Source organism: Parus major, chromosome 6 (genome assembly GCF_001522545.3).
Source record: "Parus major isolate Abel chromosome 6, Parus_major1.1, whole genome shotgun sequence".
Taxonomy (NCBI): domain Eukaryota; kingdom Metazoa; phylum Chordata; class Aves; order Passeriformes; family Paridae; genus Parus; species Parus major.
In genome coordinates this window covers 10,734,272-10,759,062 of record NC_031775.1, presented here as the reverse complement: position 1 = coordinate 10,759,062, position 24,791 = coordinate 10,734,272, and the positions used below count along the sequence as shown (strand labels likewise).

Below are 24,791 nucleotides of genomic sequence, written 5' to 3'. Positions count from 1 at the left end.
AGCATGGAATTGTTCTATGGGGACAAATATAGAACGTGTTCTATCAGATGTGCTCTGGGAACTTGATATTGAAGCACGTCTCAGCAATTTAGGGAAGATAACTTTGGAACAGCACCTTGGTTTCTGGCTCAAACGCTACAGCTCAATAGAGGAACAAGCCAAAAAGCTACTCGGGTTCCAATTTTGTGATGAATAACTTGTTCATCTCCTGCTTTGCCCAGTAAAAAGCCGAGGCAAGGACTCGCCCGCAGACGCTGCAGGCTGGACCTGGGAGGGGCAGGGGCGCCCTCGCGTGGATTCCAGGGGAAATGTTTATTTTCCAACATCTCGAGTCCCCTGCAGCTCAGTTACCTTCCAAATGCGTCTTTTCAGCAGGAATCCCGCAGCTTTGGCTTCCAAGAGAGGTTATTCTACTTAGTGACATTAAGATTGTATTCAGATTTTGCACAAGTAGATGGTGAGGAGCGGGAAAGTTTTGTTTTTTGTCAGGATAACACTTGCTGGTTCCCAGAGACAGTTACTTCACTTAGATTTTCATAGTTTCAGGCAGTGGACTTACTATATTTGTACTGGGAGTCTTTGTGCAGACTTTACGTGCTACTGCTCTAATCATGATGTTTACTGATATATTGGGAATTCTTTTTCTTGACAGGCAACTGAGATGTTGGTTCATAATGCCCAGAATCTCATGCAGTCTGTGAAGGAAACTGTGAGAGAAGCTGAAGCAGCATCCATTAAGATAAGAACAGATGCTGGATTCACTCTTCGCTGGGTCAGAAAGACCCCATGGTATCAGTAAATACTTGCCACGTTAGTATTGCTTTCTGTAACAAAAAAAAATGCCTTTTTTTTGGAAACAGAAGAGATATATTAACAGCAAAAGGTGCTGTATACATGAACTTAAGATTAGCTTATGCTAATGCCCCATTCTAAGGGTATGAATTATAATGCATTTCAAATGTCTTTGGAACATGTTTGATATCCAACACCTCTAATTTTCTGCCAACAGTAGACAGTTCTTATAATTTAAATTTTTTTTTTTTCCAAGATTCTTTTAGTGAATTCTCTACTCCCAGAAACACATTTCATTTATGCACTGTATATTCCAGTAGTTTCCATGTGATGATATAAAACATGGACCTCACTTTAAGCTTGTCTTGAGAATTTAGGACACTTGGTTACTTGGAAGTTTTTTTAGGGACAATCATTGATACACAAACATTCAACTTCTCAACAGGATTTTATCTGGCTATTCTAAAACCATGCAGAAATGATGGAAGGTGCAGGGTTTTTGATTAAAAGAGGGAAGGTGGGGCAGCAGAACAGTTGTAAACTGAGGATTATAATTCCATGTCTGAAATGTGGTGTTTTTTTTTGCTTTTGATTCTTGCCTAGCAACAATACTTTAACAGAAACTGGAGCTGTCTCTGTCCCCCTCCTGTCACCCTGTAGTTAGGCATTCCAGAACTCTCGTACTGTACTGAAAGGTTTTGCAGATGATGATAGTGGCACACTGTTGACAGCTTGAGCCTTATGGTTGGAGACCTTAAATCATGGAACCGCTTTCCTTGCTCAATTCAGCAATGTATTGAGCTGAAAAATCCTCATTCTCTTAACTTAGCTGCGTGTCCACGACCAGAAAATGCCACATGCTGGCTTTTTCTTTTTGAAAACCAAATGAGCACATGCAATTATTCTTATTTCCCTCTTCCCTCCATCTAATGTTATTTCAGCCACTCAAGGTGAAAAGATATTCAGTTTAAAAATACCTTTAGCCTCATTGCTCTTCTTTCCAACAATGCATAAGCTTTTTGATACCTGAGCTCTGCAGGGATGTGAAACCCTCTTTAGGTAAGCTGGCGGCTACCAGCAAATGGTGGTTCCTAATGCTGCACATACCTCATTATTTTTACTGCTTGTGGAGTTTAGAGTCTCAAAACCTTTTTCTCAAGTGAATTGAATAAAGTGTTACTGTGTCTTTAAAAAAAGTCCCAAACAAAATGACAACAGTAAAAACCCCCTACTCCCTCCCCTTACTAAAATACACTTGTGATATTTTATCCTTCCATAACTGAATATGCCTTCTTATAACATTCATTTAATTGCCCTATAGAAAGGAAAACTTGTTTGAGAATGAGTTCTACATTTGCAAGGAATACTTGCAGACTTTTGCCCAAATCAGCACTGACCTCGTAACACCCTCTTAATTTGCTGATAATTGTTGCACGATCAAACCACCTTGAACAGAAGTGTCCTTGGGGAAAAACTTCAGTCTTAACAGCTCGAAGAGAGACAGCACAGTCAGCTGTCCTCTACCTGCCTGCAACAGTTACTCTATGCTTGGACCTTTCCCCTCCACCCCTTCATTGCACTGTTATCTAAAAAGGGAAGTCAAACTGTTGATAATACAACTGTCTCAAACTGACCTCAGCAAGAGAAGGCGTGTGTTCGTCTTGAATTTGCTCCTTGTGTCTGGGTATTATGAAATATTTGGTACTTAGGATCTTTCCTTAGTACTCTCTTCTTGCAGTTATCTGCAACAGGAAGAGGAAGGAAGGGGTGCCAGAGCCTTAACCTAGATGCATTTGGTGGGTTTCTATCAGATCTTTAACATAATTTTAATGTAGTAATTTCTATTTAATAGTACATAACACTGAATATGTAGGGATTATTTTAAAGGGATTTTCTAAATAGTCTTCCTGTACCGCTTTTCAATGCTCCTCACATCCCCTCATCCTGCTTCTCCCATCCAGGCTTCTCTATGAGATTTTTAAAAATTATTATTATTTTAGCATCACTGTTTAGTTGCTTGAATGATATTAATGCAATATTACTAATGCCTTTAATTGTTTATGCCAAAGATCACTTTTTGTTTATTGAGGAATGTTTGCAGGAGAGTAATGAATCATGGTTGCCTTTGATATTATTCTGGAATGTTCGCTCTAAGTTCTCGAACTGTTTATAGAAGCCGAGATACTTGTCCATCTTATGCAATTACTGCATTTTTGAACACTATTGGTCTTCAGACCTCAAGTGCAGCAAAAATTTGAACAAGACCATGAATGTCACTTAGAAATGTTTTACCACTATAAAACTTTGTTTATAAACCAAAATGTATTGTATAGTCTAATGTTTTCAACCTTTCTTTGGTTCTGTTAAAACAATAAAAATGCATTTGTACAAATATCAGCTTCTGCATGTTAATGATAACAGCGGTGGATGATGCTGCAACAAGAGCAGCAAAAAGCTAAACCAAAAGAATAGTTGTTTCTACATGTTCTGAACAGAAAGCAAATGCAAAATTTCTTCAACAGTAGAAGATTAAACAGGTTTTTTTTTTGTCTTTTGTGCCTGTTAAACTAGTAATTAAAAAAACTTACTGGAAGCTGTGTTCAGTTAGGAAGGGAAGAATTGCTACTCTGACCAGCATCTTGTAAATGTGAATTTTACTTCTCAAATTAAATGCAAGGGTGATTAATATGACAGTACTGCTTTATTTCCTTCACTCTGTCACTGTAAGAATGTCTTCTAAACATTTTTCCTTGCTAAAAATTTCTACCAGCACACAATGTTCTGACTTGGTGGAACCAATGTCCATCGGTACTGTAGGACAAAACATAGCCCCAGAGTGCCAAAGGGCATCTGGTATTTAGTAATAATTGATAAAATTCAGAGTTTTGTATTGTTCACATAGTTCTCTCCATATCTGAAAGATGAGACTCTGACAGCCACCTTTGTCAGTACACCCAGAGCTGTACATGAGAAGGGGAGATCAGAAGTTGGCAGTGTAATTCCTTGCTAAGGATATCCTCTGATTCCATAGTATCTACTCTTCAGAGAGGTGCTGGTACTCTTTTATTTTCTAAACAGAACAGAAACACAGGCCCCCTTCTGTAGTTGAGCTTCCTGTGTTTGGAGACACAGAAGGAACCAGTGTATGTACAAGAAAACGTATTGGCCTCACACACTTGCAACCACTTCCTTGACAAAACACAGCTCCATGCCCAGACTGGTTTCCTACTGGGGCGTGCAGTTCTTGCTGACAGTGAGTTGTGATGAGCTGGGCTTTCCCCTGCACTTTTGTGTGAGCCTCCCTGGTAGCCGAGATCCTGGAGCAGGTGGGGCTTGTTCACTCACAGGCAGGAGGCAGTGCTGGGGTCAGGACTGGAGCTGACACTTCTTTATGTGCTAGCTCAGGAAGGGTGTCAGCTCTGAAAGGCTGCTAATGCAGAGAGCAGCTCCAGCTGCTCAGACATCAGCTTGGGATGTTACCAGTTGCCTCTGAATACAAGATTTCTTCTACACTTACATTAACTGAAGGATGCCATTTGCCAAAACACAGAGTGGAAGTAGGATGAGTGTTGAACTAATGGATGAATTGAAAAAGGCAGACTAGAAAGTCGGTAGCTTTTAATTACCAGGGTTGTGTCTACACAAATGGAAAATCTTATTAGATGCTGATTCTTCATAGTGCTGTTTTATCTACTGTAATTCTAGAAATTCAAAATGGTTGTTTATGGCCAAGTTTACCCTAATCATATTATTACCAAAGTTACAAACAGAGATTGTATGCTCATTTCTTTCCTTACTGATTTGCTCCCAGGGTTCAGATGGATTTCCCCTCTTCTTTGCAGACTGGATCACTTCTTGTGATCATGTGAAATTTTGACTACTGAGTGAGTTTGGTTCCTGCTCTCCATCTGAAGCAAAGCTAGAACCTACTCATCAATTTGTAAACCAAACAGAAACAGAGGGTCTCCGGTATCCCACCCTTAATTAATACTGACCAAATGCATGGTATGGAACCTGAGAGCTACTCTGGAGTATGTAGTGGTTTAGAGAGATGTTTTTGTTGGTCTATAACAAGAAGCTCAGTCAGCTTTGCTCTGAGTGTTTAGTCTTTGAAATATCATAAGTAAATAGTTGTCCTCCATTCAAAAATAAGAACTGTGAAAGGGACATTACCTGTCATGCTCCTAACAGCCCTTTAAAACTCTAAGCAGCTGCACAGTGATCAAATTCAGTAAAGATGTAGCAAACAGTCATTGTTTAATAGTCTATCAGATGGCTCCTGCTTAAGAGCATCATGAATTGTTTACAAAAGCATGAGCATTTCATAAGGTGAGACATATCTGCAGTAGAGTTCCCTTTATTTCAGAACATTAAAGCACACAATCATTAAATACACTTAACACTTCTATTGTGCTATCTAAAAAGCTACGCTCGAAGGTACACACTGCACAGATCTGGTGGCATCCACTTCTAACAAGTGGAACATCTAAATCAAAGCAAAGGCTTCACATAAAAAATAGATCTTACTCTCTGCAACTGTATTCTTAAAAAAAATGGTGGGGATGATTGAATGATGAGATTGAATGGAAAGAAAGTGGATTACTGAAGCAACAATCACCTCCCAGATTTAATGCAGGATGTTATTTTTATCAGCTCATCTGCAGATGGCAGAAATGAAAGCTGATTAAGGCAAATGCTTCTTAAGAAAGGCGATTTCTTGTAAACAACATAGAAATTATTTTTTACTTCATCAGAAGCTTTTTCAGGAGTGACACTTGCAATGTCCCAGGCCCTGGGGGGACCCCTGCCCCTCTCTATTTCTGAAAGGATTATGTGCTGCTTTGTGGAATGCCAGCTTGCAGCTGGCTGTGGGTAGAACTGAGCTTTCTCTGCAGGCAGCTGCAGCAGCAAAACATGCCACCAGAAGACTTCTCCAGTGGCCTGTCTGGCCTTCAGAATGTGCTTGACCTCAGGGCTTTGGTATCTGCCTGGCAGTGTAGTGTTTGCAACATTTTGTGGGTTGCCCATATCAAATTATTCAACAGCACAACAATTCAGTAAAAAAAGAGTGTAAGTGTAATAGAAAAAAAGTACCTTATTTTAAAGCATATTAAGAAAAACTAAGCTATGCTTTCTTACTAAGAGCTGCTGTGCACAAATGCTTTGATCCCAAACTAATCAGTGTCTATTAATTAATTGGCACCTAACCAACATAAGTCACTAAGCAGTCAAGTTTTTTTAAGGGGAATTTCCTCTTAGCATCTTCTCATGTCCTGACTTGGAATTTTCCTGCTTTTGTAATATATTTGACACCTTTAAAAGGCTTGTATTTTTCTCCATACATGTCTAGACGATTCACTTTCAGTCCTGAAAAAAGACAGAGACAAGTACAAAGTTAAAAGCAGAACACTAGGAATCACAGCAGTCTGATTAGAAATCCAGCTGTCTTGAAGCACATTAGGATTGGTTAGGAAGCTCATTTTCCTTTCTTTCACAAGTTCATCTGGTTTGAAGCAGCATATGAGAACATTCTTGTCACCTAATCATAGCTGTCTTGGCAGGGCAACACGTTTCTCTTCTACTCCATAAGCCAATAACCTCTTTCCAAGAGATGAACTATGGAAGAACCAAGTCTATCTTCCACAGCTCCTGTACACTGCACTTCTTTCCAATCATGGAGATGAAGCAAAGGACAAGTTTCAGAATTCTTTTCAGTTCAAGTCATAATTGCAAGAACTAGCAATCCCTCTACTATTCCTTGAGGAAGGCCAGTAGCTATTAATTACCTACATCTTCAGGTTGTTCTGTGCTTTCTCACAGGTCCTTTATCTTTGGTGTCCAGCCACTGGACCAGCTCTATCTTGCTAGATTTAAACTAGTTCAAGAGGAAGCTGCAGGATTCTGTTCTTAAACAGGAATACAGTTATTTACTCCAAAAAGTCTATGGGCCAAAAGGACCGTAGCCTGGTGCCTTTCCAGAAAGGTACCACATGTACTACCACAAACTCTTATCAACTGCTGTCAGTCATCCTCCTCCACCTCCTCTCTGAATGTGAGTTCTTGAACTCTTAGAGCCTTGATCCTGCAAAGCTTGCTTGGAGATGCATTTTACACAGGGACAACTCACTTGATTTAAGTGTTTGAAGACTGAGGCCTTGTCTGCTTTAAATTTACTCTTGCACTTACCCTATAGACTTCATTCTGCTTTCACTTGCAGATTGTTTCAAAGATGGAAAACTAACCACCTCCAGAAGGAAAGAATAAGAAGAGCATTCTTCAAAATTAATGCATTTTTATGACCACTAGAAAGAGCTTTAGTGGTACAAGGCTAAAGCAAGTTGGGAGCAGCACACTAAATCATCATTCATCAATCTTCACTAAAGGATACGTTTGCATGTTTAATGCACTAGTCAACAAAGAAAAATTCAATTATTCTGTATACTTCTCACAGTCTTTCTTGAGCAAAGCAATTGGGAATTCACAATTCCCAGCAAAGGGTAACTGTCAGGTTTGGGTAAATCAGACTTGCCATTTTGGACCAAGCTGACTTCAGATGTTCATCTCCAATTAAATGATTAACAGTTTCCCACTTCATTTCCACACCAACTTGTTCTGCCAGCATCAATTTCATGTAATACCCCCTGCCCCTCCCCACTCACCTGAAATTGCAAGCTGTTGTATCTTAAACTGGATATTTAAACTTGGGTTCTCCTCTGGCTTGGGGGCTCCAGACTGCAGGTTCACTATGCCCTTCAGATTTGGTAGCTTTTGAGGGGTAATTTTGCCCACATCCCATGTTAGCACCTTGTCAGGAAGGAGAGAATAGTAGCAGTAGCATTCTAGGAAACAACCCATGAGGTCAAGTTCACGTCCAGCTTTTAGTTTGCAGGCTGGGTACAGACCTGGGTACAGCCTGGGAGCCCTGAGCATTACCTCACTGGCAGGGAGAGGGCTCCTGCAGGTAGGGGATCTTTTTTTCACCCTGTCATTGTGGGTCTGTGCACTGAGAAAACTGTCTTCCCTTTGCTAAGGATAATTGACCCTGATGTCTGTTGGGGTCAGCTGGATCCATGAAGCCAAGACAGTAACGAGCACAAAGACCACAGAAACTTAAACACAAGAATGAGGAGGGTAGGAGCAAGGTACTGGACCAAAGATGTCTAAGCCAGACTAACTTTCTCAAGGCTCACATGTTTGCCATTGATTCTTACATTCATTGGAAAAATGTAGAACCAAGCAGGCCCTTTACTCACCCACAAGAAGTGATTTGTTTGCTCTTATCATGAACTCATAAATGCAGAAAAACCTCAATTCTCTATGCTTTAAAAATTTTGCAGTTTCAATCCACCTAGTTATCCCAACTCTTGATAAAAACACAGTAAAATTTATTTCTGCAGAGAGAAAAGCACACCTTAAGTTTTTTTGTTGGTGCTTTTCTTTTAAAAAGATCAGGGTCTATTGTTTTTGAAACAAAATGCTACTTGGAGAACTTTCCCTAACAATTTTAATGAATTGCTGCTGAGATATTCCAAGGGCAGCAGAAAGCTCAGAGCAGGGTATTAGAGCCAGCAGAATGGTTTGGCTCAAACTGCTTTTCAGCAAAATGGCTCCTCAGTACTAAAAGGCTTCAGGAGCTTTATGAAATTCAGGTCTCAAACCCCAACTCAAGGGCAAGGAGTCAGGAGCCCAAGACATGTTTTTTCAGACACTTTATTTTCCTGTGTGTCTTCAGGTAGATCTTTCGGAAGAAATTTTTTTCATCTCCTGCTCCCAGTTTTTCTGTCTACCCATTTTAAAGGCTAGTGCATTTTCTTCAGAAAAATATGTTTTTACATATTTTGCATATATTGCAAAATATATCATGGCTAAAACTATCAGCAAAATACTGCTGCATCCACTAAGGAAAGATATTAGTGGGTGAAAGAGCAGGGTGAAAAGAGAGGATGGGAAGGAAAGGGATACTGACAAAGTCAGAAATCAGAGCTGGAGTGTATCTAAGTTTGAAAAAGCAGATTTTAAAGGTAAATTTTAAATTCATAAATGTATGCTGAACAGAGTTTTCTGCCAAGTGTGGAACATTGTTCCAGTATTCTGGAGCATGGGTGACTTGTAGTAATGCCATCTTCAATATTTAAATAAATAAAAATTAAAGACTTACTTTAGTAACTGGGTCAAATGTATAGCTGCCTTGTGTAGCAGTGAGGTTCATGTTAAGTACAGCCTTTGGCATGTGAACTGTCATGACAACTCCTTCTACTGTTTTTCCCATATTCTGTTTTGGTCCAATGGTAACATCGAATCTTCCTGAAGAAGTATTTTCCTTAAAGCTGATCATGTGCTTCACATATACAGGAATTGCCACCAAGCTGAAAAGAGAAGACAGTAGCTGAATGCATCCTGGCTATTTCTCTGCTTGAGAAATTAAAGCACTTTCTCATAAATACCTCTTGCATTTCTGGTAGGTGTTCAAGTGAGAAGTGGTTTGTTTCAGAAGTGATAAATTCAGTGATGCTCTGCTCTTCAGCATCATTGCTGAAATGATTCTATCAGCAGAGAAGCACAGGAAAAAATAATTTCTTCATTTTCTTCCAAATACCTTGTCCTATTCTCTCTTCATCTGTGTTGTCTTTTGTTTTGTTTTTTTAAGTAATCTCACTGATTCAAATCTCAGAAGACCCACCAGTCAGATTAGGCATTAGTTTACAAATATCTGCAGTTTGGACTTTTTTTGCTTTACTCTCTTCATGAAGCTCAGAGTCCTCCACGTACACAGAGACTTACCCATAAAACATCTAACACCAACAACAGTTACTAGAACTGAACAGCCCTGTATCTCTGTCATGTGTGATTTACTCCACTGAAAAATTATTGCCGAGTATCTGCAGGTCACTGAAAAATGGTTATCTTCTTTTAGTGGGGACAGAGCAACAGATGAGACAAAACCTGAGCACACACATTTCAGAACAATGCAAATTCCCCCCCTAAGAAGGAGGAATGTGCCGTTACTCAGGTGGAAAGCAGCAGGGAGTGTAGCTGGAGAAGGAGCGTGAATGGAAACGTACTTCTGGGAACTGACGCGGTAGGAGATCAGTCTGAAATTGCCATCGGGAGGAATAAACGAAAGGACTCTCTCGGACTCCCAGCGTTTGAACCGAATACATGGGTGGAAGCTGACATCATCCAGCAGCCGTGGGTTCTGGAAGGAGTGGCAAAATGGTACGTGAAATCTCATCAAGTACTAGCAGGTTGAGCTAGCTACTGAACTCTGCCCAATTCCCATTTCTGAGACTCTGAGTAGCCACTATCAGAGACGTCTAACTGAGCTAGATGGATTTCTGATCTGACCCAGTACAGCAGTTCTTGTGAGGGTATTTTTATGTACAGACAAAAGCAATTCCAACTACAATGCAGCTTCTACAATATAATGCAAAACTCGTTACTTTTCATATGTGTAATATATGAAATACTTATCCTAAAGTTGTTTAACTCTGATCACTAAGAAAAATAAATCCTGAGCAATTAAGATTCCCAAATATAGGCTGAATTTACCATGAAAGACAGAGAAAGATCTGGCATTCCTGAGAGCTTTATACACGAATCAATAACACCTTGGATTTCTGCAAAGACTGTGGAACCTGCAGGGAAAAACAAGACACTTGACTTAACATTATTAAAGGCCTAACAGATGTGGTGAAGTGCAGCTAGAGGGCACAGATGACATTTGCACAACACTCAACAACATGCCAAGCCCAGCTAGGAAAGGTCATTCCAGTTACCTGTGTCCTGGGCAGCTTGCTAAAGTACATGAGCCAGAGCAAACAGCCTGTCCCAAATTGGTTAATTATACTTGTGCCAGCTGTTACACAGGACTTGTACTGGATGTGCTTCAACTGGTTGTCAGCAATAAGCAAATAAGAATTTCCTAACACACCAGCTCTGAATCTTTTCCTTCATCCCTGTCCCCCGTCTCCAGAAAACTAACAAGTTGTCTAGTGGTGCAGGGAAGTTGAAGCACATCAAAACAGTCAATGTTAAAATGCAGTAAGTTGGTGCTATAAAGCTCCAGCTAATCTTGGCTTTCACAAGTAAAGGTTGTTTAACAGTGAAATGAAATACTCATATTCATCTTAAATAAATCTATAGCAAAAAGCCCCAAACCTCAAAGCAAGAGTACTAAGCATTTTACCTAGGAAATTAAATACCCTCTCAGAACAGAAAGGTATAAGCAGGACTCTGGACTAATTAATTAGCTCCACATGCAAAGGTAATTTTAGAAGATAGGTAGGAACTGGCTTATCTAGGCAAGGGGAAGGAGAAATGGTGGCTTTATACTTTGTTTGAAAAGAAGAGATCTTGTTTCAGGTTAAAGCAGTCGACCATATCCCTATGAAATAAGGTAATTTCCCTATTCAAGGGGAGCAACCTTATCTACCTTAGTCCTAGTGAAGGCTATAAAGAAGGGTTCTTACATTGCTAGTCCCCAAGGGATCAGAGCAGAAAAGAGTAGCTATGGCTACTGTAGCAGATCCTCAGTAGGAAATTAAACCCTCAGTGCACACCGAGCATTCAATTCAGTCTATTTCACTGGTCTGAAATACACAGAAGTTGACCATGGTCTTGATTGTACCTTCTCAGACTAAGCCCTCACACTACTCCTGGGAATCCTAAGGAGCTGGGACAGTAACACAGTCATCAGCATGTTCTGTAAGGGCCCTATAAGGGCCACCTTCTTTTAGATTCAAGATAGGGAGAGTAAGAGCTGCACAACAGCTATTTATGACTATCCACTTCAACGGTGGCCAAAGCATTTGCTGAAGTGCTGTAAAGAACCAAACCAACACTGGCACTGCTAGAACAGTAGCACTGAATGAATAATCAGAAGTTTGCTCCCTGCCCCATACCACCACAAAAGGGTGTCCTGCAGTTTTCACCCTTGCTAACTGCTAGCCCCAATACTGAACAAAACAGCAGGTTCCTGCCCACAGCGTTGCAGTATTCTTTTTGCATATTTTTTTTTCCTATTTCTTGGCATGCAAGTTATCAGGTTCCACCTCAAAGTAAATCTCAGAATAAAAACTTCTGTATTTGAAAATGATAAGTTTCATTCACAGAAAAGAAAGGAGTACTATTATGCTTCATAATATCTGGCTCCAGCTTAAATATAAGGAAAACAATACTGTCCAACTATTTTGCACCAAGTTTATTTTGTTATCAGAGGAAACCTAATGAAGGATTTTGTCTTGCTCACTTGAGGGCCTTCAAGGACTACAGTACATTGTTGGCAGGAACAATGAGAGATAATTTTCTTATCACATTTCAACTACTTTTTTTTTTTCCATTTATTACCTGTTATGAGATAATCAATAGACAAACAGAAAACATACTTCTTGTGGATGTTCTCAAAGCAGCCCAGAGCATATTGCTATTTTAAGATACACTGAAGAAATGCATTTAAGCTATAATTTTAAATTGAATATTTCTACCTAAGATATAAATGCATGCATACAAAACATATGCAAAAAAATAAGGTTGGACTGTATTCTCTCTAAAACATCATTAGCTACATGTAAACACACTCAAGAAACAAATATTAAAGGCATCTTACCCGATTTGTCTATAATCGCATCAATTTCTTCAATGACATCAAAATAGGCTTCATTGTTCGTGTATTTTACTCCCGCTCTGCGCCAAGGAATGTTGGATAACTGTCCAGTGGGAAGTGTATCTCCCACATTACTACTGCCTTAAAAATGAAAAGAAACTCAAAATCAGTAAGTAATTACAAAAGAAATGTTTCAACTGCCAGAATTAAAAATCAAGTCAAGGCCTGCCCCCAAGAACTGCAGGCTATAGCCTAGACCCCTGCAATTCGTAAGGTGACATGAAGGCACTGGAGCCATGTGTCCAGACTTAACAGCTTTCAGACTACATCTTCCACAGCAAAATACAATGCTCAAGTCAGCAAGAGGCTTGAGTGGGAATAGATGTGGGGCTAGATCTTGTGGAGGATTTCATCACTAATTCAAGACATGACAGTTCCCTGTGAGGGCCTTAAGCCTGCTTCCTCCTTCTCCTAAGAGTTTTAGCTGGATGACTTCAGGGCTGATTAACAGGTAAGAGTCATTAGCAAGAAAGATGTGTAAGAAGCCTTAGGGAGGGCTCCTACAATCTTTGCTTGGAGCTGGTGCTGGGCTGAGGCTCTCACCCTCGATACCCATGAGCTACCCTGCATCAACATGACAGCCATGTCTGTTCATGACAATGTGCCAAATTGATCCAGACCCTGGCCCAGACTGGACTTTCTGGCTTGACCTGCCCCATTCTGATGGATGTTACTGGCAATCACTGAGCTGTACATGACCTGTTATCATCTGATTCTGTCCCTGACCTGTTGCCTCAACTTCTGGGCTCCCAACCAACGATGCCACTGTCCCTGCCTGTCTTACTCCCGACCCTTGGCTCCTGGTTCTCAATACTATCCAGCATGAGAAGAAGGCTTCCTGAGCTATTTAGTTATAAAGTAAATTGATGATACTTTAAAAGGTAAAAAAAAAAATCTTATCACTTCTGAGGCTTAGGTGACTGATGCCAGAATCCCAACAACTAGAAACAGCTCCCTCTGCTAGAAGTAGGTCTTGGGACAGGGCCACAGCTCATGCTGACTTGTGCTCTTTAGCACAATGAACACGGTACTGTGTCTTGCCACGTGGAACAGCTTCACTGAGAAGCTGGTGGCAGGTGTCATTTCTACAAAACCTGCTTGGGCAGGCCCTAGCCTGGCAGGAAGAAAACAGAAAATTTCATTCTTTTGAGCAAGTAGAAGTAGCTACTCAAAAAAACCCCTTCCTGAAGTCCACCCCTGTATGTGCTGTAACTCAGCGGGGAGGAGTTACAACCATTTCCTCACTCCCACTGCATCTCTGAAGAGGAGCAGTTGCTGTGTCTGTCCCTCAGCAGCCTTGCAGGGTGTAGCAGTGCTGCCAGGCCAGGTAGATAAGAGACCTCTTAGGCTGCTATTTCCACACGCTCAGCTGTTGACAGTGACAAGATGCAGGCTGCCTTGGGCAGGCGCTTTAGGCTCCTAGGGAATTTTAATAAGGCTTTAGATAAAACAAGAGGATTTGATGCTGCAACCCTTGGCTTCAGGAGTCTTAATTCTCCTTACAGAGGTCCATCTAGTCCATTAATGTAATATTTTTCCTAAGTGTAAATACTAGCATCCCAATCCACATTTAAAAAACCTAACTAAAATCTAAATAACAGAAATTAAAACTGATGAGATTTATACTCAAAGACTAAACCATATCTACTACCTTAAAGACCAGCTCCTCTGAGTATTATGTGTGTGGCCCTGCAGCCCAACTACTCCCCTTCTCTAACACAATGTACAGGCGACCGTCTCGCATCTCTCTGCCCCCGTGTGACACCTCATGGCTCACCTCCCTTGCACCCGCTTGCCAGACAAGCAGATTCCACCAGCTCAGCTGACAGACATTTGGCTTCATCACTGCAAGACAGACCCATTTACAACAGCCTGAAATCAGTTGCGAAATCAAATCCATATGAATCCATGTGCTGCTCGGTGGTGGGGGCAGGGTGGAGGATGAGGACAGGCTATTTGCTCCCCTTCTTGCTATCTGTTCCCACCCGTCAAGGATTTATTAGGTATCTATTATATACCTTCCTATAAGGATTTCTTACAAAATGCTTAACCTTCTCCAGTGCCCCTCAGTTATTCAAGGCTTGGGGTGAGCTCTGTACCAATCCCAGAGCACCTGTCTCCAGTATGTCCTGACTGTGTTAGGAGCTGCTTTTCCTGAGGGACTTCAGCAGCTGTGGCTGAACCAGGCAGTGCCTCCAAGGACAGCAAAGGGGCCAGGCATAAACTGCAAATAAGGAGGCAGTTGTTTTTATTCAACTCCTATTGATGAGAAGTGGTAGGACAGTGTGTAACCTGTTCACACCAATATATATTTTTTTTTTAGCTACAAGGATTGATAGGGCTTTCTTTTTAAACAGTTGTCATTGCTGAAATTACATTTTTTCATACCTGTGATGGAGTTGACAACAGAGCGCAAAATTGTGGGAGGCTTAATCAGCTCCTTCAGTATGTTAGATTCTGTTGCCAGTGGAAAACCATTGTCTAGCATTTCTTCTAGAAGTTCATACACAATTACTACATTGTCCTTAATTGCCGTCTCAGAACATTCGCCGAAGTAATCCTAAACAAATTCAGAGATTACAAAAGAGAGGATTTTTATTTCTGTTAGAATGCTTTGCAAAAGGAAGTTTGTTTGTTTTTTTCTTACAGAAACCCTCCAATATATGAAGGCATTTTAGTGCCTAAACTGACTATTTCTATAGTCTGATGGCATCCTATTATTAATGCTATATTTATCATTGAACTGAAAATAAATACAAGCAGGAACAGGGAAATAATGTAATGTAGTGTAGTACTATTTATGTTACCAAGGTCTTTCCATGTGTGAACATTAACACAACTTCAGTTACAAGACTCTTGTAAAATAAAGATACTATCTTCTGGCAGTGCTCAATCTTCACAGCATTTCCTTTATATACAGTATCTGTGAAATTGGCTGAGAAGTGAATTCTTTGCAGCCCTTTCCTCACTACAGAATGCATGCTGCCCAACTACATGCTCCTTCTTCCCATCTACATAACATGAACAGTACAAAAGCTTACAGAAAAAAACCCCAGTATTTACAAAGTGGGATTTGGGTTCTGGTGCCTGTGAATGTACAAAATAAACCTCTTTTTCCTTTGTACTCTATAAACCTGTGCTTGACTTAAAAATCACAGACAGAGAAATCACTGACAGAAGGGTTTATTACCTTTCTCTTAAAGAAGTTTATACAAAAAAACCACCTATGAAGGTGTTTTAGAATCACAGAATCACAGAATGTTAAGGGGTGGTCCCAGCACCCCCCTGCCATGGGCATGACACCTCCCATTAGATCAGGTTGCTCAAAGCCCCATCCAACCTGGCCCTGACCACTGCCACAGTCAGGGCATCCATAGCCTCTCCAGTCAACCTGTTCCATTCATTATTTTACCACCCTCACAGTACAGACTTTTTTCCTAACATCTAGCTTAATTTTCCCCTCTTTCAGTTTGTACTCATTTCTCCTTGTCCTATCACTATAGCTCCTGACAACGAATCTCTCTTTGGCTTCCCCATAGGTCCCCTTCAGACACTGAATTTTACAATCATTGAATGGTGACAGACCTGGAAAGTATCTGCTACTCGGTGCAGAAATTCAATTACGAAGAGGGGTGGCACTTCTGTCTGTATTACAGACACAAAGAAGATTTTATCCCGATAAATGCTGATGAGGTAGTGGTGTGGAGTTGAAATGACAGGAGGCACATTCTCAACATCAATTGCTTTCTCCTGAGCTTCAAAGAAATAATCGCACACAGATTGGCTCACAACGCTCTTCCAGTGCTTCTCCAAGAATATATCACCAGAACAGTTTATAAGAAACAGGCTGTGGATCATTTTCTGTTGGAAACACATTAAAAGAAGTTAAAATAAACAAAAGGATATGTGGACTGACATTTCTTAACCCAGATTCCCTTTCTTATGACGGTTACTCTTTATTAACATGCACTGAAATTTTAAGAAAAAGATCTACTTTGTTGCTTTTCTCAGAATTCCATTTTCTTTATTTAGAAGAACATTCCACCAAAAAAATATTTGCCACTGGATTAAGTTGCTAACGTATATCACAATGCAAGCATGAAGAAAGCACCCTTGTTTTCAGCTTTCAACCTATTTGTAATTTATTTCTTAAAGAAAAGCTGACTCCCATGAGCTGGCACTCACTCAAATGTGTTTGCCGATGTAAGTTACTCATACAGAAAGTTTCCTATGGCAGTATACTTGGCCTGGAAGTGGCTCACATACCTTAGAATTGCTCTGTCTTAAAGATATAGCTCTTTAGCTTGTCAGCTTTCAGCTGTTGAACTAGAAAAGTGCTTTTTACTTGCTGGCAGATTAGTTTTATAATCTATGCCAAGCTGGACTTGGGTAAAGGGTTGGAATTCATTAGTGGTACACAAAACTAGCCATTTAAATCTGATTTAATGAATAAAATTGCCTCAAATGTGTTTGTCATACATTAAATATGTTTACATAAAATGTTTTTCACTTAAAAACTCACTTATGTAAAAGGGGAGTATGAACTGCAGGTAAGGAATGTAACTTTTTTCTTATCTCTTTAAAGATTTACAAGTAACATGCCTCAGCCACTGATCCTTCATTTTATTCATGGGGCAAGAGGCTTATGTGCCTATTAAAAAAAATAATTCCAAGTCTATTTCTCAACTTTCAGTGCAATAGTAAGTGAACTAAGTAGCTGATAAAATGAATAGACTATTATCTCTCCATCTACAGTGGACACAAATTCTAGCAGACTTCAGTTTATCTCTTCAGCCATTACATGAGACAGATACAATGCTTTGGCTGACCTGCAGCATAATGATCCTCTTATAAAAAGTTCCAGTTAGAACTTGGGCTTGGAGAACAAACCAAACTGCAACCCCAACAGTGGCTTCTCAAGGTGAAGTTAACCTGCTACCCCATGTCAAGCATAAATTTATCAGTACCTGAAGAAGCTGCCCCTGGCACTGGATTCCATCCCTTTTGCCTCTCAGGTATTGATTTGAGTAATGTCTGTGGCTCTGCAATTATCTACATTAGGGAAATGGTCCAGCCAGAAACTGACCCAGCAAAAGGAGCTGCTGGTCAGATCAGCTTCCTAATGCAAGTTATTACACTGCCAGGGAGTGCTAGAACTGACATAGGGCATGTGGTGGAAATGGGCATATGATAGCAATGGAGATCCAGGATTGAAAGTTAGCTTTTGGGGAATTCAAATGTGATTGCAAAGAGACCAGACAATTACTGGGTGTCCACACCTTGAAACAGGAAGGCCACCATCAACTCTGCATGTCCAAGAGAAGCCAAACACACCTACCAAAAACCTGTCATAGGTTTCAATAATTTTACCATGTTTGGCCAGGATCTTGTCCTAAAATGCAGATAAAATTTGCTCCTTCTCTGTTAACTCTGGCATGCTAATGTAAAGATAGCATGGAAGCATCTAGATGCAGATGGCCCAGTCCTACAGAGATTTTAATGAGTCCAAACACTGTATGACTAAATCTCATTCCAAAATACTGGAATAAGCACTTAGCTCCACCCAGAGTGAACTTGTGTTGCTGTGTGTCAGTCTAAACTACCCAGAGTACTAGCTCATCTACCAATACACTTGTAACAATGAAAATCTAGCCCTCCAGATTTTAACAAAACAAAAGTATGTCTTCTAAAGCTCATCAAAGACAGCAAAAAAGGACAGCTCAAGAAGGTTGTCAGCATGCTATTTCCCTCCACCTAAGTCAGCAGATGTGGGAAGAGAGCCAAGATCCAGCTTTCCAAATTCTAAACTCCAGCTGCTCCTTCACATGCATGACAGCAATGTGCTCATCTTCACTGAGGCCATGCCAGGTCTCAGATGCCTCCTGCCAAGAGCATGCTGTCTTTGGTAGCCGACAAAAAAAGACCAACAGTTAAAAGGTGGACAAAAATATTAATCTAAGCCAATATGGAATGTAAAGGAAGTTCTTCTAGAAACTGTGATTGCAAATTTGCTTAAAAGTGGGAAAGGAAACAAAGGTACAAAGTGTTATTTCATGTTTCTACTATCTCTCTCCTGAACCAAGTTAATCTCTAATTTAGTTTGTTAAGAAAACCAGACAATTTTAATACTGTGAGCACAGCATTTTTATAAAGGAGCCTTGACACAATTGCTTTAATCCAGTTCAAGTAAACATGTTCTGAATTCAGCCAGCACTGAACATTAAAGCCTTCCAAAATCTCCTGGACAGTCACACAACGGTGGCAAGTATAATCAACCACTGAATGTCAGTATTGTTCGACACCATGGCTGCCCACACATATAAAGGTGCTCAGCTATAAAGCTTAGAACAGATCTCCGTACATTTTTAAATCGATACAATAGCTTATCTGTTAACAAATATCAGACCCATTTCCTATTAAATGCACACAAAGCTGCATCTGAGAATCCAGTACAAGCAGCACTGGTAGGGCTTTACTTCCAGAGGAGCTGATCCACAGCCCGCTCTGGAGGAGCTATGTTGGACAGCAGGCAGCTTCCAGTGATACTCTGACAAAGATTATCAGACGTGTAACAGTGTTTGTAAGCCACAGCAGTTGTTCTTCTGTTAACATTCATCCAGATTCTATTCATCTACAGATCAGAAATGGCTGCATTTGTCACAATATGCTTTTAACAAGTGCAGCTGTGCAGCAGACCACACAATCACAGCAAGCTCCTGGTGCACCAAATGACTGTAATAGCAGGGCCCTTTCTTTTGCCCTAAGTTCCACTTAGGATATTAGACCATGGCTTGATATGCAGTCAAGGGAGGGTGTGGATAGCCGGAAACAGAGGAAGCACTTGGCCACTGCCCTTCCTTTACTCATCTGCCCCAAGCTGCCTAGGTGCCAGCTGTGTCCATAGGTGTGTTTGTGTGGCCTCGTAGTGAACTGGAGTAGCAAAACGATGCAGGGGACTGCGCTTGGCAGATGACAGCTTTGTAGTACCTACGGAAACTGAGCAGTAAAATCCCACCTGGCTGCCTACCCTATCTTCTAAGTAGGAAGACAGGGATTACAGAATTTCCCATGATACATATTCTGCTTCAGGCATAAGACTTCCCTTCAAATCCTCTCACATACTCCTTTCTTCCTTCACAAGTTTTAGTAGTATGCTAATTTGCTGCTAATTTGAAGTGCTCTGGAAAACTGAAGCTCTCTCCTTGCAGCCTAAGTGCAGAGCAGGCAGCCCCAGAGGCACAAACCCTACCCTGTCAGTCAAGGGGCAGCTCACTTGGGTACGTTTCCCAGTGCTGACTAAAGATGCTCTTACAGAAGTAGGGACATCAGTCTATTATACACAAGACTAAGTAATTTGATTTATCCCATACACTGTCAAGCAATTGGCATCAGGTGATTAAAGATGGATTTCATGTTGAATATCCTAGAACTGGTAACACTACAAAAATATCAATATAGGATATATAAACTATTATTTAACAAAAATTACTTACATTGCTCTAAATACTGAAGATATATTCTTGTTACTCTGGTTTTGAGTGCCAGATTTCATTTCAGACATGTAGAGATCCCTGAATTAATTTCTCAGTATGTGACTTTCTTGTCTCATCAGAACATAAGATGTGAAAAGCAAAAAAGATTGACAAATGCTGAACATAAGAAATCAATCCAATAACATTAAAATTCCTCACACCAGTAGGCCAGCAGCTAAGTGTGTTAAGAGCTGCAGCACTTTGAAGGTAAAGGTCTTGAAACAAAGTTCCTAAGCTTTAACAAACAGTAGGAAAAGTACATCACCAGAATTCAGGAATCACAAGACTCTTCTCCATGAAGAAGTGCCAGCAGAGACCACTTTGAGATGTCAGCATAAAACCATTCTATGTAAGGTACTGAAGGTGTTCCTAGGACTATTCTAAAGGATGTGCCTTCCATTTCTTGGCTTTTAGGCTTACCTAAGAGCAGACTGAAGGTGTACGTGGGTCATTATTTGCATCTAGGCCAAAGCAAACTGTTCAAGCTTATTTTCAGTAGACTGACAGCCTTTCCTGTTACTGCCTGACTGCAAGGCACCTTACAGGCTCTGCAGCAACAAGCAGCCTTGCAGTTTTGCAGCTTCTTTGCAAGGACTTCCCATCCTTCCTCTGACATGCAAAATTCCACATTATTCTTCTCAGTCATTTCCATCCTATCAGACTCTGAAGTCCATACAGAAGAAAAACATATTTTAACTAAGACGCCTTCAATGAGCTGTTCCCATGTCTCTAACTTTTCTTTTGACTAAATCTGGCTTTGCAATGTTACTGATTTTCAAATTCTTGGCACAGAAACATCTGGACTAAAGTCACAGCAGGCTCACAAGACAAAAGTGGAGCTCACTGGCAAGAGAGGCTGTGAACATGGGAAAAAAGACTGATTGCACATTCTTGTCCTTAGCTACAATTAAGTACTCTGAAATGTAATTAATACAGAAATACTGTCAACAGCTGCTTTTCTGTAACAGTGAGCTGAGTTCCATTCAAAGCTCTGAAACCACGAAGTGAGGACTTTATCACTGACCTCTGCAATGCCCTTTACAGCTAGTACTAATTACTGAAAATAGCCCCAAATAGGATCATCACTAGGAAAGTATTCCATAGCTTCAATGTACTCTGAATTTGGCATAACTGCTCTGAGGGGTGGAAGGATTAGTGAGGGGAGACTGCCTGAGTCTCTGCTGTGTAATTGTAGAAATTGTAGAAATGAACTTCTAGTGAATGGAAAGTAATCAAATGCTTAATCTGAAGAAATAAGCTAAAATAGGCAGTTCTATTTCTATTGTAAAGCTAGTTGCCACAATTAGCTAGTCAGTACTTTAGCTTTTTCCTATAAATTCAAAATGTGCTACAAATGTATTCCTGACCTCCCCAACCCTGTTCACTAGCTTTCAGACAAGAAAACCTAATAAAGAGAAGTCCCATTAAACACCTGCACAACACTTTCAAGACAGCCAACATGGCAGCTCTTCAATACTGTATAATTGGCAGGACCAACCTGACACATCATTAGTAGCTGTGATTCAAGTTGATAAATCTGTAAGTTTCAAACAATACTAAAACATGAATGTTCTGTAATTTCACAGTTTTTTTAATGCCCCTATTATTGTTTGTGTGTCTTCATGATGCTGCTCAAGTGTCATGACTCTTTTTATATGCAAGATGCCCACAGCTTAGGTATCTGCACATCAAAGTAAAATAATTTTTGCAACCTTTTTTAAGAACTGCTTGTTGTCTCCCTCAGTTAGTCAAGGAAAATTTCATATCTACTCAACACCATGAAGTGCTTATGTCTGTGCAACTACTCAGACATATTTTATCAGGAAGATCATCCCTATAAAAGACTAAATGCTTTGCTTCCCAGATGTTCAGCATATATTTATTTATCTTTGCTCTCATTTAAAACACTCTTAGTAACTTTCTGAAGTTGTTTTTAAAAGGAAATAGTCCTTTGAGAATACTCTGAAGTTGTCTTAAATCAGTGTCTGGTATCCATAACAAAATTTGCAACTTCCTCTGTGCTTTCACTAGTAGCAATTACAGCCTGCATGAGAATTTGTGCAGCATCTCATCTACTGTTTGATGAGCTTTCCAATAATACACTTGCATGGTGCCTCTTTTGAATTTAGTTCCCGTATAAATCTCCTAACTGCTGGCAAGAGAGTTCCATCTCTTGTCAACAGAACAATATTAGATTCTGAATAAGCAAACAATATTAGATCTTGAATAACTGCAGTTCCCTTTGGGACCTGCAAGAATAGAAAGCTTTCCTTTAAAAGCTGGAAAATCAAGAGTTTCTCAAGAAAAAACCTACACCGAAGTAATTAAAAATTCATTGCTAATAATATATTACATGGAAATGGGACATTTTGAACACAACTTACATCTGAATCAGTAGCTTTAGGACTACTAAGGGATGACTTAAGAAATTCACTCTCTGAAAGCAGTACTGAATAGACAGATAGGGCCAAATGGACATAGATAAAGTGAGTATCACATCAAATATTTACTGCCCATAGGATTTTCAGGAAAACACTGATAATTGGGCTCATATTCCAGCCAAACCATGAGAAATGCTGAATGGACAAGGCAGCAGGATTCAATCATAGGATATCAAAGCCCCAACTCAGTAACTCTTTGTGAAGATGTTTTCCACCACACTCTCCCAATTCAGTTCTCCAGTAAGTCTGAAAGGCTGGAGCAACAGTGCTACCAGCTTTACACTACTCTCTTTCACAGGCTCTCTTTGAAGAGGTACTCAAGGTTCCAGAAAGGACAAGCACAGTGCCAGAGAGCCATGCACTACTGAAACATTCCATCAGAGCCAGCAGTGTGCATGTCAGCCCTTCCTAATGTGTGCGCACTCTGGTCCAACCAGTCCATAGGGAGAGGGCACAAAGAAGGAATATAAATACTTGTACCTTCCTTCTCCTTCAAGAGGACAGAGCAAAGCAGCACTAATTCTTTTAACCTGTATGAATGAGTCTCATGAACACTCCTATTCTAAGAAGCTTCTGTTAAAAGACTGCCTTTCATACATTACATTAAATAAGCATAAACAAGATTTAACCTATCTTAGCTGTATTATTTTTTTTAAGTTATATGTGAAGCTGTAAGTTGGGGAAAAATTAAGGGGATATAAGAGGAAGGAACTTAACATTTTAAACAAATTTTAATTTGGTTTCTTGACATTGTTTAAGCCATGAAGTACAGCTACCATTTGTCTCCTGCTGTTCAGATTTCTCTACCTCAAGGAGTACAATTTCTCTTTTCTGAATCCCCATGACAAGGTTTTTATTAAAGATTCTTCATGTAAGGGTACCTTTATATGAGAGAATAACTGGGACTTAGCTGGTGCATAGCTGTCTTGCATAAGAGAAAATTTAATTTCTGAACAAAACCAGGAAAATCAAACGTGAGAGGGCACGGAGTATTCTTCAAGTTTGATTTCCCATTTGCAAAGAATTTTCAGATATGTGCACAAAGGCAGTATAAAATCTTTTTGTCCCTTCCCCCCCCCCCCCAAGTTTGCTTCTGTTTTTGAGTTAGCTCCCAACATTGGTGCAACAGTTTTTACAGAGAAATATCATTCAGTTATTTCCTCTTCTTTTTTTCTTTAATACATGAATGAGAAGCTATGTATGATTCAAACCTGGTGGCAACTGCCACAGCACAATCATTCTCATGGTTGGCCTAGTCAGTTCCTTTGTAAAACATTGTTTCCGTCATTTTACCTCTTGCAAGACTAACAGAACTTGGTTTTGCTTTTCTTGCAAAATACCTTTTCCTCTCCCATACTGCAGTTTGCCTGCTATGAACACTAATTTTCATCATTCAAGTATGATTTTTTGCCTGGTTGGTTATAGCAAAGCTACATTGAATAGTGACGCTATTCCTCCAGTTTGATTAACACTTAATGGATATGAACCATTCATCATACTGAAAAGATGGTAAGTGCATCACTAATTCAAAGCAGATTTGAACTTAAACAAAAGAAAAGAAGCGACAACCTCTACTCGGTTACCGCTGGGTACTGAGCAGGGCAGGAGCGATGTGCAGTGCATACTGGTGGATGATAACGGGTTTATTCCCAGCACATTTTATGCAGATCCGCACTCACAGGGCCTCTAGCATGTACAGCACGAGCAGAAACACCATGGCTGCAGCAATGCTGTTAAAGATCGACCCAGGTGAGCCGGCGCCGCTCCCCACCCGCCCTGCCCCTCCCGGCCTGGCCTTGCTGCGGGCTCTGCCGCCAGCGGCAGCTCCCACACCGCCCCTCCGGCAGGCCCTGTGCTGTCTGCCCTGACGCGCACAGTAAATGCCCTCCCGGTGCACAATCCCCCTCATCCCTGCGCCTCATCATGGAGCGTGTGCGGTGCAGATCCGCCGCTACGGGGCTCTGACCCGACCCTGCTCACTGTCCGCCGGGCGGTTCCGCATCTCCGCCAGAGCCAAGAACAACGGAACGGGAGGGGAAGGCGGGGGTTTATTAAATCACGGCAATGATTTTGTATTTAAATGGGCACCGAAGAACGGAAACGGAGGCGGGTAAAACGGAAAGTCTCGGATTTGCCGGGCAGCCTCCCGGTATCGCCGCTGGCGGGGATGTAGCCCCTGCCCGACTCTGACCAACCAGCACGGCCGGGACCGAGCACGGGCGGCTCCCGCCTGGCAAGGATCCCGTCCTCCCGAGCAAGGGCAGCGCCGCCCCACTCCCTCACGGCCCGGGCCCCCCGCGCCTCACGTACCTCCCCCGGCCCGGCACGGCCCGTCCCGCTCCCGGGGCAGCGGCCAAGATGGCG

The 24,791-nt window shown here is 40.9% G+C and overlaps 2 protein-coding genes across 3 annotated transcripts in view; one reads left to right on the top strand and one right to left on the bottom strand.

Moving 5' to 3' along the window:
* The window catches only part of VCL (vinculin), a 58,251-nt gene extending 55,065 nt beyond the window's left edge, over positions 1-3,186 (top strand). For both annotated transcript variants that reach the window (XM_015632844.1, XM_015632847.2), the window contains one exon: positions 653-3,186. In XM_015632844.1, coding sequence (XP_015488330.1) covers positions 653-799 — 147 coding nt within the window. In that variant the 3' untranslated portion in view covers positions 800-3,186. The remainder of the gene's footprint in view (positions 1-652) is intronic.
* Positions 3,187-4,393: 1,207 nt separating this feature from the next.
* Positions 4,394-24,785, bottom strand: AP3M1 (adaptor related protein complex 3 subunit mu 1). Its single transcript, XM_015632848.3, has 9 exons — positions 24,738-24,785; positions 16,040-16,315; positions 14,843-15,014; positions 12,398-12,535; positions 10,342-10,427; positions 9,855-9,988; positions 8,951-9,158; positions 7,452-7,596; positions 4,394-6,159 (listed from the first exon to the last, which is right to left on the bottom strand). The coding sequence occupies exons 2-9, from the start codon at positions 16,310-16,312 to the stop codon at positions 6,059-6,061; spliced, it is 1,257 nt and encodes a 418-aa protein (XP_015488334.1). The 5' UTR covers positions 16,313-16,315; positions 24,738-24,785; the 3' UTR covers positions 4,394-6,058.
* Between the last annotated feature and the right edge of the window lie 6 nt (positions 24,786-24,791).